Source organism: Struthio camelus, chromosome 5, assembly GCF_040807025.1.
Source record: "Struthio camelus isolate bStrCam1 chromosome 5, bStrCam1.hap1, whole genome shotgun sequence".
Taxonomy (NCBI): Eukaryota; Metazoa; Chordata; class Aves; order Struthioniformes; family Struthionidae; genus Struthio; species Struthio camelus.
Window position 1 is genome coordinate 7,920,770 of NC_090946.1, and position 12,696 is coordinate 7,933,465.

At 49.6% G+C, this 12,696-nt stretch overlaps 1 protein-coding gene across 12 annotated transcripts in view; it reads right to left on the reverse strand.

The window, feature by feature from the left end:
• IGHMBP2 (immunoglobulin mu DNA binding protein 2) overlaps positions 1-12,696 on the reverse strand; it is a 44,288-nt gene that overhangs the window by 18,910 nt on the left and 12,682 nt on the right. For all 12 annotated transcript variants that reach the window (XR_011141268.1, XR_011141264.1, XR_011141263.1 and 9 more), the window contains exons 7-8: positions 9,010-9,157; positions 6,445-6,619 (exon numbers count right to left, since the gene is read on the reverse strand). Coding sequence is in view for 6 of the 12 variants with exons in the window: in XM_068944545.1 (XP_068800646.1) it covers positions 6,445-6,619; positions 9,010-9,157 (323 nt within the window). In the remaining 6 variants the exon portion in view is untranslated. The remainder of the gene's footprint in view (positions 1-6,444; positions 6,620-9,009; positions 9,158-12,696) is intronic.

The following is a 12,696-nucleotide window of genomic DNA, read 5'->3' on the forward strand; positions in this document are numbered from 1 at the left end:
AATGAAATATAATTAGATTTTTCATAATAAATTGTTCTAATTTAGCAGTATTTGTTAGCGCTTGCAACTAATTAGGAGGGCTATCAAGCCATATTCTGTCAGCTACTCCAGCTGGAGCTCGCTGACATTTTTTCCACCCGCAAGCTAATGCTTGCTAGGTGCTTTCACTAGACAGCAACAGAGCTCCAAAAGAAAAACTACTTTCTGACCGCATTACAGAGTTTTACCTTCCATCAGGATAACGCGCCTCATCTCGGCTTTCTTGCCACAGGACGAGGTACTCTGCATCACTCTGCTTCCCTTTGCAAAGGTCTGTCCAAGAGCCGTTTTGCTCTACAGAGACTGCGAAGCTGCACTGGTAAGATGGAGGCAAATTTTGCTCTTCCTGTGGCTAGGACTAGCTGGAAGACTCCAGATGCAGTGTCTGTCTGACAACCACCTGCTCCAGTTCCTGCACGTACAGCTAATACTTATCCGTATCCTACCTGCGTTTAATACCCATGGGTCTGCTACCAAGGGCTCCCACTGAGATGAAAAGCAAAGTCATAAATGGCTCAGAAAACCCTATTTACCATTTAACTGTTTTTCTGCACTCTTGGTCTTCCCAGTTGGCTGTGAGTTATGTCTGAGCTACGTTTAAGGGATGTTCAGTCTTTCTTATCTCATTACGAGATCTTATTGGATAAGATGAGACCCTGCTATTAAGGAAATCTTGGCCTCACCACTGAGGTTAATGGCACCTCAGCTGCTGAGGAAGATGTCCGTCACGGAGCTGAAGAGGTGGCCTCCATCACACGGAGGATTTGCTGACGACAGCCAGGGCTGAGTCCACAGAGGGATCGCTGCAGCATTAGCTGACAGCGAAAAGAGTGGTTTCTGAGAGAAGGAAGAGAGGTCCACAGCTGTGAGGCTCCAGGAGCAGCCAAGGGTCCAAGCCCAAGGACTCCTGCAACTCTCCGGGGAAGTGTCCATCAACAGAGAGGCCAAAGGAAGAGGGTGGCTGAGGGCTCGAGAAGGCAGCTGATTCTCACCACCACCTACAACAACTTGAGCAGTAGGCAAAGCTTTCAAATACCCATTTTTAATTAACTTTACTCAATAAAATGCCAACCTTTAGAAGTAAGGGAAAGAACAGGAAAGATGGGCTCATAGACAAATGCCAGGCTGGGGCTCAAGAGACCTTGCTCAGACCTTGATGCCATCACAGATTTCCTGTACGACAGTAGATGAAACAGAGACAATAATCCTTCTTTCCCCCTCCGCACTGACTATTTGGACCAGAAAAGGGACGGTCTCTCATTATATACAGTGGGGTCCTAGCTGGAGTTTTCCATTGCTAAACTAACATACTTCAAATAATAAATACAGGAAGCTGCACAAGTAGCAGGACTCAAAGTCCAGCTTTCTCTGGCTCCCTCCTGTGTGGCTTCTCTTGTGTCTGCTACTCCGGCCGAGTTCACATGATGGCCTTCCGCTGGGTGGGAGAATCAGCTCAGGTCTCTGCTTTGCGATCTGTTTTCACGGAGTTGAAGATCTCCAAGATTTCCACACCTTGACAGACTTGCTTCAAGTTAGCTAATGAGTTGCAAGAGTTACTGAGGGAACTGAGAGGAGACAGGCTGGCATACGCAGCAGCATCAGAGCAGCTTTACTTTTTAGGCTAAAAACAGAGGCTTGTCTGGAGGGTGCCACCATTTGAGGACACAGCCCATAAATCCTTCATATAAGCTGAAGTCAGCTTAGCTTTTTGCACTTTACACTCCAAGATGCGACTGCCTGTAAGAGTGAGCTGGTGGCTGGTGTCGTGTCTGACCAGCACCTGGGCCACAGACCTGCTGATGCCTTGAGCGATAATTTTATTGAATAGAGCAAGTCTCTCGGACCATAATTTAACGGTAGACCAGGCCGATACATAAATCTGTTAACACGATTGATTCAGATTCTCTCCGTTCTATTTTATTTACCTTAAAAAGGGGCACAGAGTGACACAGCGTCGAAACATCACTCGAGCTTCTGGTCCAAAACGGATTACTCCACAAGAGATGGGAGCTGACCTAACAACTGAGTTGCCCGTACGGTTGTTAACCCTGGCCAAGGATGAAAAACCAGAAGATATGACTTCTACCCAGGCTCTCTCTGAATCTTACAAATACTAATTCTTCGTGAAGCTGGGATTTTAAAAATATGGAAGGAAAACAAACTGAAAATGCACAAGACTGTTGAGCTCTTTAAAGAACAGTGGCAACAGCAAAGATAAACAGCTTGATGAAAGTCATACTCGTAGGAACTAAGGAGCAAAGGAGCAAAACTTTCTTTTTTTGGATGGAGACAGAGGATATCATGATCACATGAGGGCAGGAAAGAGGCAAACTAGTGACAGCTTTGCACTGCATAAGCATGAACTCAAAACTGAAGGGGAGACCAGTGCAACTCCTCAAACAGGGCCAGGAGGAAATACAAGAGATCTGCGGGCAGACGGATCCTACCCGTGAAGACCTCTGCTACCATCTCCAAGGTGCAGCACCAGTAAAGGCTTCTGGCACCAGCCATCATGAGAAAGAGCCAAAGGAAGCAGCAGACTGAGCTGAGGGACTGGAGAGGGGATGAGAGGAAGGCCAGACCCCGAGGCACACGCAACAGCCACGTTGCTCAGTTCCCAAATTGACACTTGATACTTGCCACTATCACTCCCTCCTACCCTCGCTCGTCTTTATTGAGTGAACAAGCAGCGTAGGTGATGCCTTCACCATTGTCGGGAGAACCAACAATGAAGTCCGTGGGAGAACCAACTCCCAGCGTTGTTGGGAGCTAGGTGGTTGGCAAGCCATTTGGCCCAGCGCCTCCTCTATCCGACCAAATGCAAGAGTGCAGCGTTCAAGAAGGACCAGTGGTAGAGTGCTTGTCGCCACCCTCACAAGAGCCAGTGTCCTCTTGGTGGGCTGTGAGGACTGTCGCAGTAACACAGCACAGGTGCCCATGGGATGGGAAACCCTCTGCCATGCCAGAGTCTCAAGTGTTTCCTAGGAGACTCACCTCTGCACAGATGTTGTAAACGTTTTCAGAGCTTTTCACTTGAGGAAAATTTGCTTTATCTCACTGAGGGGCCAAAACTGATGTCAGCTGAGCGTCAGGCCCATTCGTCCATGGTAACACGGTTGGTATTTCTACCGCATTCTGCCCTTAGCCTCATAGTCTTGGGAAAATAAATCTCCAGCCTCTGTTCCAGGGGCTGCGCAGACCCGTCTGCCTCACTAGCATGTAGTTATTCCAACCGCTGCTGCCTTGGGACCCCAGCGAATAATTGGTGAGCATTTTCATCCGTCTGCTGCTTCTGATCTTTTCAGTCAGCATTGCTGCAGCTGGAGCTCTGGGCCTGAGATATGACCATGGGCACTTCCACAGCCAGAAACCTAAGGAGAAGAAGGGCATCCATCCCCGACTCCTCCACTTATTCATAATTCGGAACAAATTACTGGCACAAGCACAGAGAGGGGTGGAAAATCTCAAATCAGCGCCACCGCTCCGAAGCGCAGCCGAGAGGAATCCCACTGGCCGAGGAGAGCATTAAGACCAGGACATCATGGAGCTGCGTTAACAGTTTCTCGGCACGCCTTACACAGGGCTGGAACGAGAACCCAGAAATTAGAAGGACCAAATTGCAAACTTCTTGTTGGTTACTCGATGCATACTCCAAATAGTACCTCGCACATCAGGCAAGGAGCTCCTCTCCACTGGGAACAGTTTTGTTATCGGACGCCAAATTATTAAACCTAATTCCCTTCTGCTGTGAGCAGGTGTGGGTTTACCAGGAGCTAAGCTGGCTCTGGCTCTCAACTAGCCCTCAGCTGCCTCTCCGCCCAACCAGGGAAGTAACAACCCGATCTGTTCAGCACAGATTTCAGCCCCTCTGAAGAATGAAGAAGAAAAACATCCCAGCCTTGGCCAGCCATTTGGCTTCTGCAGGTAGGCAAGATACTCACTTCCAACTTACGCATGGAAAAACCTAAGCATGGAGATACAGCCTGCAAACTTGCAGTTAATAAACAGCAAGAGACAAGAAGGGTAGGGAGTACCAGAAAGGCTTTTCTGCAGGGCAGGGAGTACCAGAAAGGCTTTTCTGCCGTTCTCCAACCTAGACAGCTCTGCTAGAGAGTGGAGGAGGGAGCTTATTGCCTGCCGAGATCTGCGCAACGACAAGCAGCCGTGCCAGCAATATCAGACCTCTCTCTAACACGATACCGTGCCTTAACGTTATTTGCTCAATCTCTTAGCCATCTGCTGGGAGCCGCTGCCTCCCTCGGATGCTTCATTTTCCGTGTCCAAACTTGGAGTGAGATTATAGATATGTATCTTGCTAATGATTTTTTGGAAGCGGGAGAGAGGGTCTATGAAGGCAGCCCTATTTTCGCTGCTCATGCTGAATGACGGTTCAGTAATTCCAGACACAAAGCTCGATAACCAAACACGCGCACGTCTATTTTAAATTACTGAAAGACTCCTCAGCTGGTGTATCCCCTTTGCAGCGCAGGCAATTTGCACTAGCCACAGATCTCTGCCACAAACTAATTGTTCTTCATGTGTGCATTGTAGGTATCGCAAGATTTTATAATCACTGCGGCGTGTGCGATAACAAGCGCTGCAGCAGCTCAGTGGGCCAACTCCCACATTAATACGTTAAATAAATAAATGTGGAAGCAGAGAGGCAGAATTTAATAAAGGAAAGAGAAGACCTGGATTAAACGAGACTGCATTCACTCCACAAAGCCTGCACTCGGCAAAGAGGAGGTAAATCAGGCCAAACCCCTAGGCAGGCAGAAGAAAAACATCACGTAGAAAATTGATGATTTTTTTTTTTAAATTGAAGGTTTTAAAATCTGCATATAAACACTGGTGAATGAAACCAGAATTTCTCTCTGTTTTGTTCACTGTCTGTCTGTTTACCATTTTACCAACTTGAATGGCTGATATGGATTCTTAGATCTGTTCTTTTAAACAACTTTTCCAACTGCTTTAAAAATTTCAGGGCGTAACAGAGAGAAAACCAAGAATTTGGTTCTCACTGCTGGTTCGTAGTGCATAAACACAGCGCTGCTAAGCAGAACCAAGAAAACACATCTCTGCTAACGACGTGTCTCTCAGGAAAGAGATCTATTAAAATAAACACAATTTTGAATAATCCAGTAGTAGTTCATAGCACAAGCACTCCTTCTCACTCCAGAGAAAAATCTAAGAAAAGCAAACGCTGCAGGCTCAACGCATGGAGCTGTTCCGAGCCAGGACGTGTTTCGGATGACCAAGGGAAGGATACTGATGAGCGTGCTGAAGGCCACCAGCGATCCCCCAGCAGCACGCACCAGGAGAGTATCCTCCCATCTCATGCTGTTTATCTCGCCAGCCCCTGCTCCTTGGGCACAGCCCTTTGCAGCGAGCGGAAAGGTTCCCACGGCATTGCAGAGGCTTTTGAGCAGGGCTGTTTCCATGCTGCCACGGGGCTACCGTTGACATTTCCAGTGTGACAGCCCTTCCTTCCTGAAGCCTAATTTGGCATGACGGTCTGGCCGCTCTTCCTGCCTCGTTGCACTCACCCTCCTCGTCTGTCTTGGACTTTCTCTGCACAGAGGATCCTCTCTGTTGTGGGCAGGCAGACCCGAGCTACGTGTGGGCCAAGGACAAGCGGCAGTCCCAGAAAAGGCTGGGCATCCAGCTGCTGGATCAGGCCCCTGATGCAGCTCGGAGGACCTACGCAAAACGAGCACGGCCCTGTTTCAAAGGCAGACAGCTCCCTGAACGAGTATTCCCACTGCAAACAAGGCCAGGGTGTGGTAGAGCATCACCTGCAGCTCTTGGGGTTTGCTTCAGTGACTGCACCAAGGTAACCCGCGGGAGCTTGCTCCTACAAAACCCGATGCAGTGGGCAGCCTCCTGCAGGCCACGTCTCCGCTCCCGCACGGTCGAGAGCGTCACGCCTGCCTCGCGGCCGAGATGTACGCAAGACGCACGCGCCTTGGGGAAATCGCAGAGCTCGCTCGGCAGCTCCAGCCTGGGGCTGAAGGCTGCCAGCCAGATCGCTCGTCCTGGCTGCAAACGCAAAGCTCTCACGAGGCCTTCAGCGGTTGTCCAGCAGGCACCCACCAGCCCAAGAGGCCCCTCTCCAGCACCGCGCCAACTACACGCGCTTTCCCATTTCGGGATTTGGTCAGCAGCCGGTAATACAACCGACCGTCACGTCATCGTGTGATAAGAAAAGCCTGCTCAGACGGAGCTGCATTAAACTTTAAGCAGCCGCTATCAGTAAAACAGCTCTGCTGTAACTCTGGCTGCGTGATTAAACCCAGCCCAGGGACAACACAGCCCACATTAATAAAATGTCATGAAACGTGAGGAGTTTATAAGCCTTTGGCTGCCTAAAAAACGGGAGAAGTAGGGCCGCGAACCACTCCTTACTTGTGCGAGATGATGGTGGGGGGAAGCTGCTTGTGATCGCCAGCCAGGATGCACTTTGGTGCTTTCAGCAGAGGTATCCAGCAGCTGGCTTCGAGGGCCTGAGCGCACTCATCTATCACCACCAGATCAAAGTGATTTTCGGGAAGCAGCTTCAGTGGACCATCAGAGGAAGCACCTAATTAAAAGAGAAGGTACCCAGCTTAGCACCGAAGAGCAAGCGACCCATTTTAACACAGATCACGCGCACTTTAATTGAGATCGAGGGAGGTAGAATGAGGTTTCGCGGCAGAGATTTGCCATTCCAGTTCTGTAGTCCATGCCAACTATCTATACATTTAGACGTACATGCCAGAATTGTTTTTGCCAATTTCTGTTTGTCCTCTTTTGCCCCGGCATCTGGGCCCAAAGGCTTCCAAGTATCTTTGAAAACAACAGTGAAACACACGATAAACAGAACGATATGCTTGACTAATTCACGGAGCAGGAGCAGAGCAAAATGAGCACCCACTTCCCTTCTGCCCCCAAACGCAAACAAGACTTCTCAGCCCCCAAAACTGAAAGGACGTCAGGCTTGAGAGTCGCCTTGCCCGACGTACTGAGGGAGACCCCAAGGGACAAAGATCAGTCCCCGACAGCAGAGACCCTGATGCCTCAGCCCTGCTGTCCCTGTCTGCGCTCCCTTGGGACAGCGCGAGAAGGGAAAGCGCAGCAGACTGTAATGAGACATTAAGGGCAAGGGCTGTTCTTTCACATCAGACACGTCCATTTGTAATGTCAACCGAGATACCTCCCGAACGCTCACAAAGTTCCTGCTGTAATCCAGACACAAAGTGATATTGATCCGCGCATTGATCAGAGCTGTAAATTCCAGAGGCATCAAACACATCACCGCAATGAATAAGACAAAGGGAGGCCAGAAGTGATGAAGAAGCCAGCGTGCCAGACAAGGAGACCGTTGCCGACAGCCTTTACAGAAATGTTTTTTCAAAAGCTCCGCTGCTATTGCAGTGTGGCTCTGAAAGCAGCTCTGCTTAGGGATGATTTTGCTTTGCGGCTGTAAATCCTGCTGCCCGTACAGCTTTGCATCAGGTCAGATGTTACAATTTGCCAACTCAGACACTGTTTTTCCTTTACGAGATTTTTTTCCAGCCTAATATGCATCTTCTCTGGTAGCAAGGGGCAGGCAGTCTGAACTTGGCCTTTGCAATTTTGCCATGCCACAGGTGGAAGGAAAAGGATTTAATGAAAAGGGCCTCTCTATCTAAAAGAAGGCTGTACCAATGTGGCATACAACTGCGCAGATGCGTTTGTTCCCTTCTAGCCCTACAGACTCGAGTTTATCGAACTCCCATTAACTAAAGGTCGCTGGTGTCCCTGTGTGTTGCCATGATTAAATTCTCTCTCTGCTGAACCTAGCAACAGAGCAGTTTGCCTTGCATAAAGAAATCCCATCGAATGAGGTAGTTTCAGATAAATACCAAGATTGCTATAACTGCAGAAAACACAAAATCCAAACCCTTTATTTATCTGCCTTTTGCTGAAGCAGAATTGCGTAGGCTTCCGAGCTGGCTAGCAAGCCCCAGAGCCCCAGGAGAAAATTTTGCCTGACCAACACAAAATACGAGTGTCATCGAAAAAAAAGAAAATCACCCCTCCCTTTTTTTTCGGTCAAAGCTATAGAAGAGACTAATTCTTAGCAAATAACACAAAGGAAGGATTCCTCTTTCATTTAACCCTCATGTCAGTGACTTGTGAATGCCCCACGACGCTCTTTTTCATAACCAGAAATTGTTCACGTTTTCCTTCAGCAAAATAATCCCTGAGCAACCAAATCTGAGGATTATAACCACGTTCCGGGTGTATTACGCATCTGATCTAGGAAAGCACTTTAGCACATGTTAAACTGTAAGCACTTGTGTTTTCCCTTTGATTGCACTGGCATTACTTTCCTCCTTGTAGATACAGATGTGCCTACATGCGCTGCCTGACCGATACCTGCAACGGCTCCCTAAACCCCGTGTGGTTTATTCCACTTGGGCAACTTATAAACCCAACCAAACACATGCAAACTGAGACCAGCCCGTGGGAACCCGTGCAGGTATTCGATCACTCATGGAAATTATCCAAGCAGGAAAGCAACTCCATGTGACTCATGAAATCAACTAGCAGCGTGCACACTTCAGACGGCACTTGCTACTCCCTGAAAGCTCATTTCCTGGTCAGGATTAACATGTGCCACGCTGGCCCAAGGCTCTTCTAGACCCATAGTCTTGGTCGAACAACGGTAACAACATGTGCCAGGGTGTACGCAGGGACAGTCCCACTGCGGAGGAGTTTGAGAGCATGCAGCAAACTCACCTGAACTCGTCGGGGCTTGGAGCAGCAAAACTAAGCCTTCCCCCTACCCTGGCAGCATTCAGCACTGCACATCGCTTGCATGAGTCCTGGCAAATGATGCAAGTGATGTAAAGCCCTGAGATGCAGTGAGGTGCTTGTAACATGTAAAAGCTGCTGTCCCATATCGCCTCTGCTGTCCCATATCGCATGAAAAAGAGGCTCTCTCACCTGTATTTGTAGCAAGGACAACGCTGGCATGGGTAAGGGCTGCAGTCATGGCAGTTTCTTCTCGTTCCTTCAGCTCCTTTCTCAGTGCCTTTATCTCGCTTAGAAAATGGCTCCGTTCTCCCTTGTCTTGAGCCTTTTTGGTTTTTGCCTGCAAAACAGAAGAATCAAGATAGGATAGACAGCCTCTAGGCCCAGGAATATGTTCAGCAGCTTCTTAGATAACCAAAGTTGTGAGATCCAGCATGGCTTCTCTATGTCCAGCACGATCCATTGGCTTATCCTAATCAGCCTCAGGAAATCTCGGGTTTTCTTCCCTCCCCGGACCAGAAAGCCCCTTCCACACCCAGTGTTGCCCGGAGCATAAAGAGTATTTCTGTCTATGCAAAAGATGGATGACACCGATATGATCACAGGCTCTGAGCGTGGAGCAGCAAAATGACAGTAGCACCGCGCATCAGCCCATTCAGGAGCTCTTGCAGGAGTAACACCATCACTCAGAAGCCAGACAGCTATTTCTCAAACTTAGTCTATGCTTAAAATCCAGCTTTTTCTCAAACTTAATCCATGCTTGAACTCCTCCTGTGCCTGCCTGCACATTTTTACAGTCCTGAACTGCGAGCGTTGATGAGCAACTCCCCAGCCTCCTTCGCCAGCGCTCCAAAGAGCAGCGGGGAGAAGACCAGACTCTTCGGTCTTTCCGACAGTCCAGCCCACGCACCTGCCAAAGCACCTTGGCACAAGCAGGAGAGGAAGGTGTAACAGCGACAAGGCGTACTGGGAAGATGGGGCCTCGTGCCTTTGCAGGGCGAGGACCTGGGACTCCCCGTGTCAGCCCGCTCCCTTGCTCGGAGGAAGCAGGGACCGTCCGGGTCCAAGTGCCCTTGAGGCAGGAGGGCTCCCTGGATTGACCGCGCTTGGCCAGCCGAAGCAGCAGCCTTGCATTTTTAAAGAGGCGTCTCTGTACATGATTCAGAGCAATATCTAGAGAGGCTCATGGCCTTTTTTTTTTTTTTTTTTTTTAGCAACACCCATTAAAATAAGTATATCTGTAACATCGAACCGTCACCGCCGGTTGCTAGCGCTTCCCCAGCTACAGACTGGCAGCTACGCGGCGGCGGCCAAGTTACCGCTCACTGGGAAAACTCCAAGCACTCTCAAATGGCCAAAGCGCTATAATCAGATTATTTCCTTGGAGGTAAAGCTGATGATGTGAGAAACCTGAAAAGGCTGCGGACAAGGGCACGAGCAGCTGTACCAGCAAAGCGTGCTGGTTCCTACAATGAGCTTCTGTATGGATGGACTCTCTGGCGCCTAATGACACGGGTCAGCTCAGACTGCAGCCTTTCCCCTCGGAGAGACACTGATTTGTGCCCCTCTCCTCTACCCGGGCACCTGCTTTGATTAAGTCTGTAAGAATTTAAGGTCTGTGAGGCATCTCCATGTCTGTCAAGTGTAGTCAAAATTGGCAGATGGGTTCAGAGGTTACAAGGGAGGGACCACAGACAGAGAGGCAGGTAATGTGATCCCATACGTGTCTTTTCCTTTGGAACCGAGACTAAATACGCCTGCGGCTAAAGCTTGACAGCATGAAAAGCTTGATCTAAAGGGGAAGTGTGGACATCGACCCTGATTTTCATTACAGGCACAACACTGATAGCTAACCTAAAGGAATAGAGCAGACTAACGTCAACTTCTTCTCCGCTAAAAATGCAGGAAGACTAGAGAACAAGATTGCTGCTGTCAGCTGGGCCAAGTTTAATATTTGTTCTGCAAAAAGATCCAGTTAGAAAATTAATAACAGCAACCGATCTCTGACGTTTGCTGGTAGCATTAAGACCCAAACACGTGGCTCATCTCAGCTCTGGAAGCAGCTGAGGGACCCAGCAACTGGGAGCCCAGGCCGGAGCTAAAATTGCACGGCAGGATGGGTCCCAAAGAAGGTGCTAAGCCCAGCCAGCTCAAATCCCACCTGCTCCTCGTCAGGGCAGGGTGCCAGCAGGCTCTAATTGCCCTGCCCTGCCTCGTTTGGGCCCCCACCCACACACCCTTTGCCCATAGGTCCGGGAGCAGCATTTAAGGTCAGACCTTGCTCCTTGCCTGACCTAGCTGATTCACCTCCCTGGCTTTGCTGCAGCTCTGCCTCATTGCTCTGGACTTGCCTGATGAGCTGGGCTGCTGGCTGACCCTGGTTGCCATCACTGGACCTGCTCTGCCCTTCTTGCCCAGGTACTGTGGGAGCGTGCCCTTGGCAGGGAGGGTATTGCCCTGTTGTCACCCTGACCCCCTGCCCTTGCTGCTCTGGTATGCTGCCTGTAAAAACATAAGCAGCTGAATGTTCCCAAATTCTTCAAATGGGAGGACTAGCACAGTGCGAACAACACCCAGCAGCTGGTGTCCTGGAATGCTCACAGCCTAAGTAAGTGAGGGAAGGAGACAAAAAGGGTTGAAAACCATGCAAAGAGAGCATAGGTTTTAATATATATTGCTGCTGCCCCTGTGGTTGGGGCTGGTGGTGGAGGAAAAAGAGATGGTTTGAGCAGAGGGGGAGGTAGGGGATGCACTGGAGAGGAGAAATTGAGGCAGGAGAGGACATAAGCCTGGCACTGCCTGTTCCTGCAGCATCTCCTCTGCTTTCCCGGTTGTACTTTGCCTCCCCAGGCTGGGCCTGGGACTGCAAGGAAGAGCCAGAGAGCTCCCTCAGCCTCATGGAGAGGCCCTGCAAAGCTGCTGGGCCTGGCTGCCCTTTCCCCTCCCTGAGGGGACAACCTGGGAGGCTTCAACCAGAGAGAGCCCTTGCAGCCCCACAGGGGTAAGAGATGGGCCAGGACCTGAGAGCTGAGCTCTCTGAAGCCCAGAGAGAAGAGGCGCTAGTGAGTCAGGAGCGTCTTCTGTGAAAGACCTGATCAGGCACAGCTCAAAGCATCACTGTGCAAGCTGAACTGTAGGAGCTGTGACAGCTTGTGGGCCTTTCCCTCTGGTATTTTAGGGGAACAAACCCTGGTGGCCAGGCCTAGTTTCCCACTGCCATGCACTCTCCTCTGCTCAAGAGGAAGCAGGTGGAAACCTTGCTACTGAAGGCTCTGCTTTCTCCTTAGTTTCCTTTCTATTATGGAAAATCAGTAGATCACCAGCAGGGAGAAATCTCCTCCCCCCTTTCAAAGTACCTCCCAAGCAGAGGGAAGAAAATCAATAGCTAGTGAGAGCTGCAAAATGAATTAGAAATAAGAAACTGCTTCAAGCTGTGAATACAGTCAGGTCTCCATCCCAGCAGACAGGTACATCCCCTCTATAAATCTGCCTCTCAGCTGAGTATGACCCTACCAGCCCTTGGATGCCCTTTCCTTCTCTTAACCCATTGATGGGCAAAAACCTGCAAGAACTTGTCTGTTAAGTGACTTCCCCAGCTGCTCAAATTGTAAATATGCTGGAAGACAGCAGTGGAGACAGCAGATGATGCATAGCCACCTTTGCCAAAACTTAAGCAAGCTGCTGCCATAGCAGTGGCTGAAGATTAATGTTTTATGGAGCTGGAAGCCATGTTCAGTCTGCACCATTTGAAAAGTACAAGTGCACTGCCTTATCTGAAGGGCCTATATACATATGTATATAGAAAAACAATGCTTGGGCAAGTAGGACACAACCTGGGTGCGGGGCTATGAGGATGCTCTCCAGCATCTCCAGTTAAGA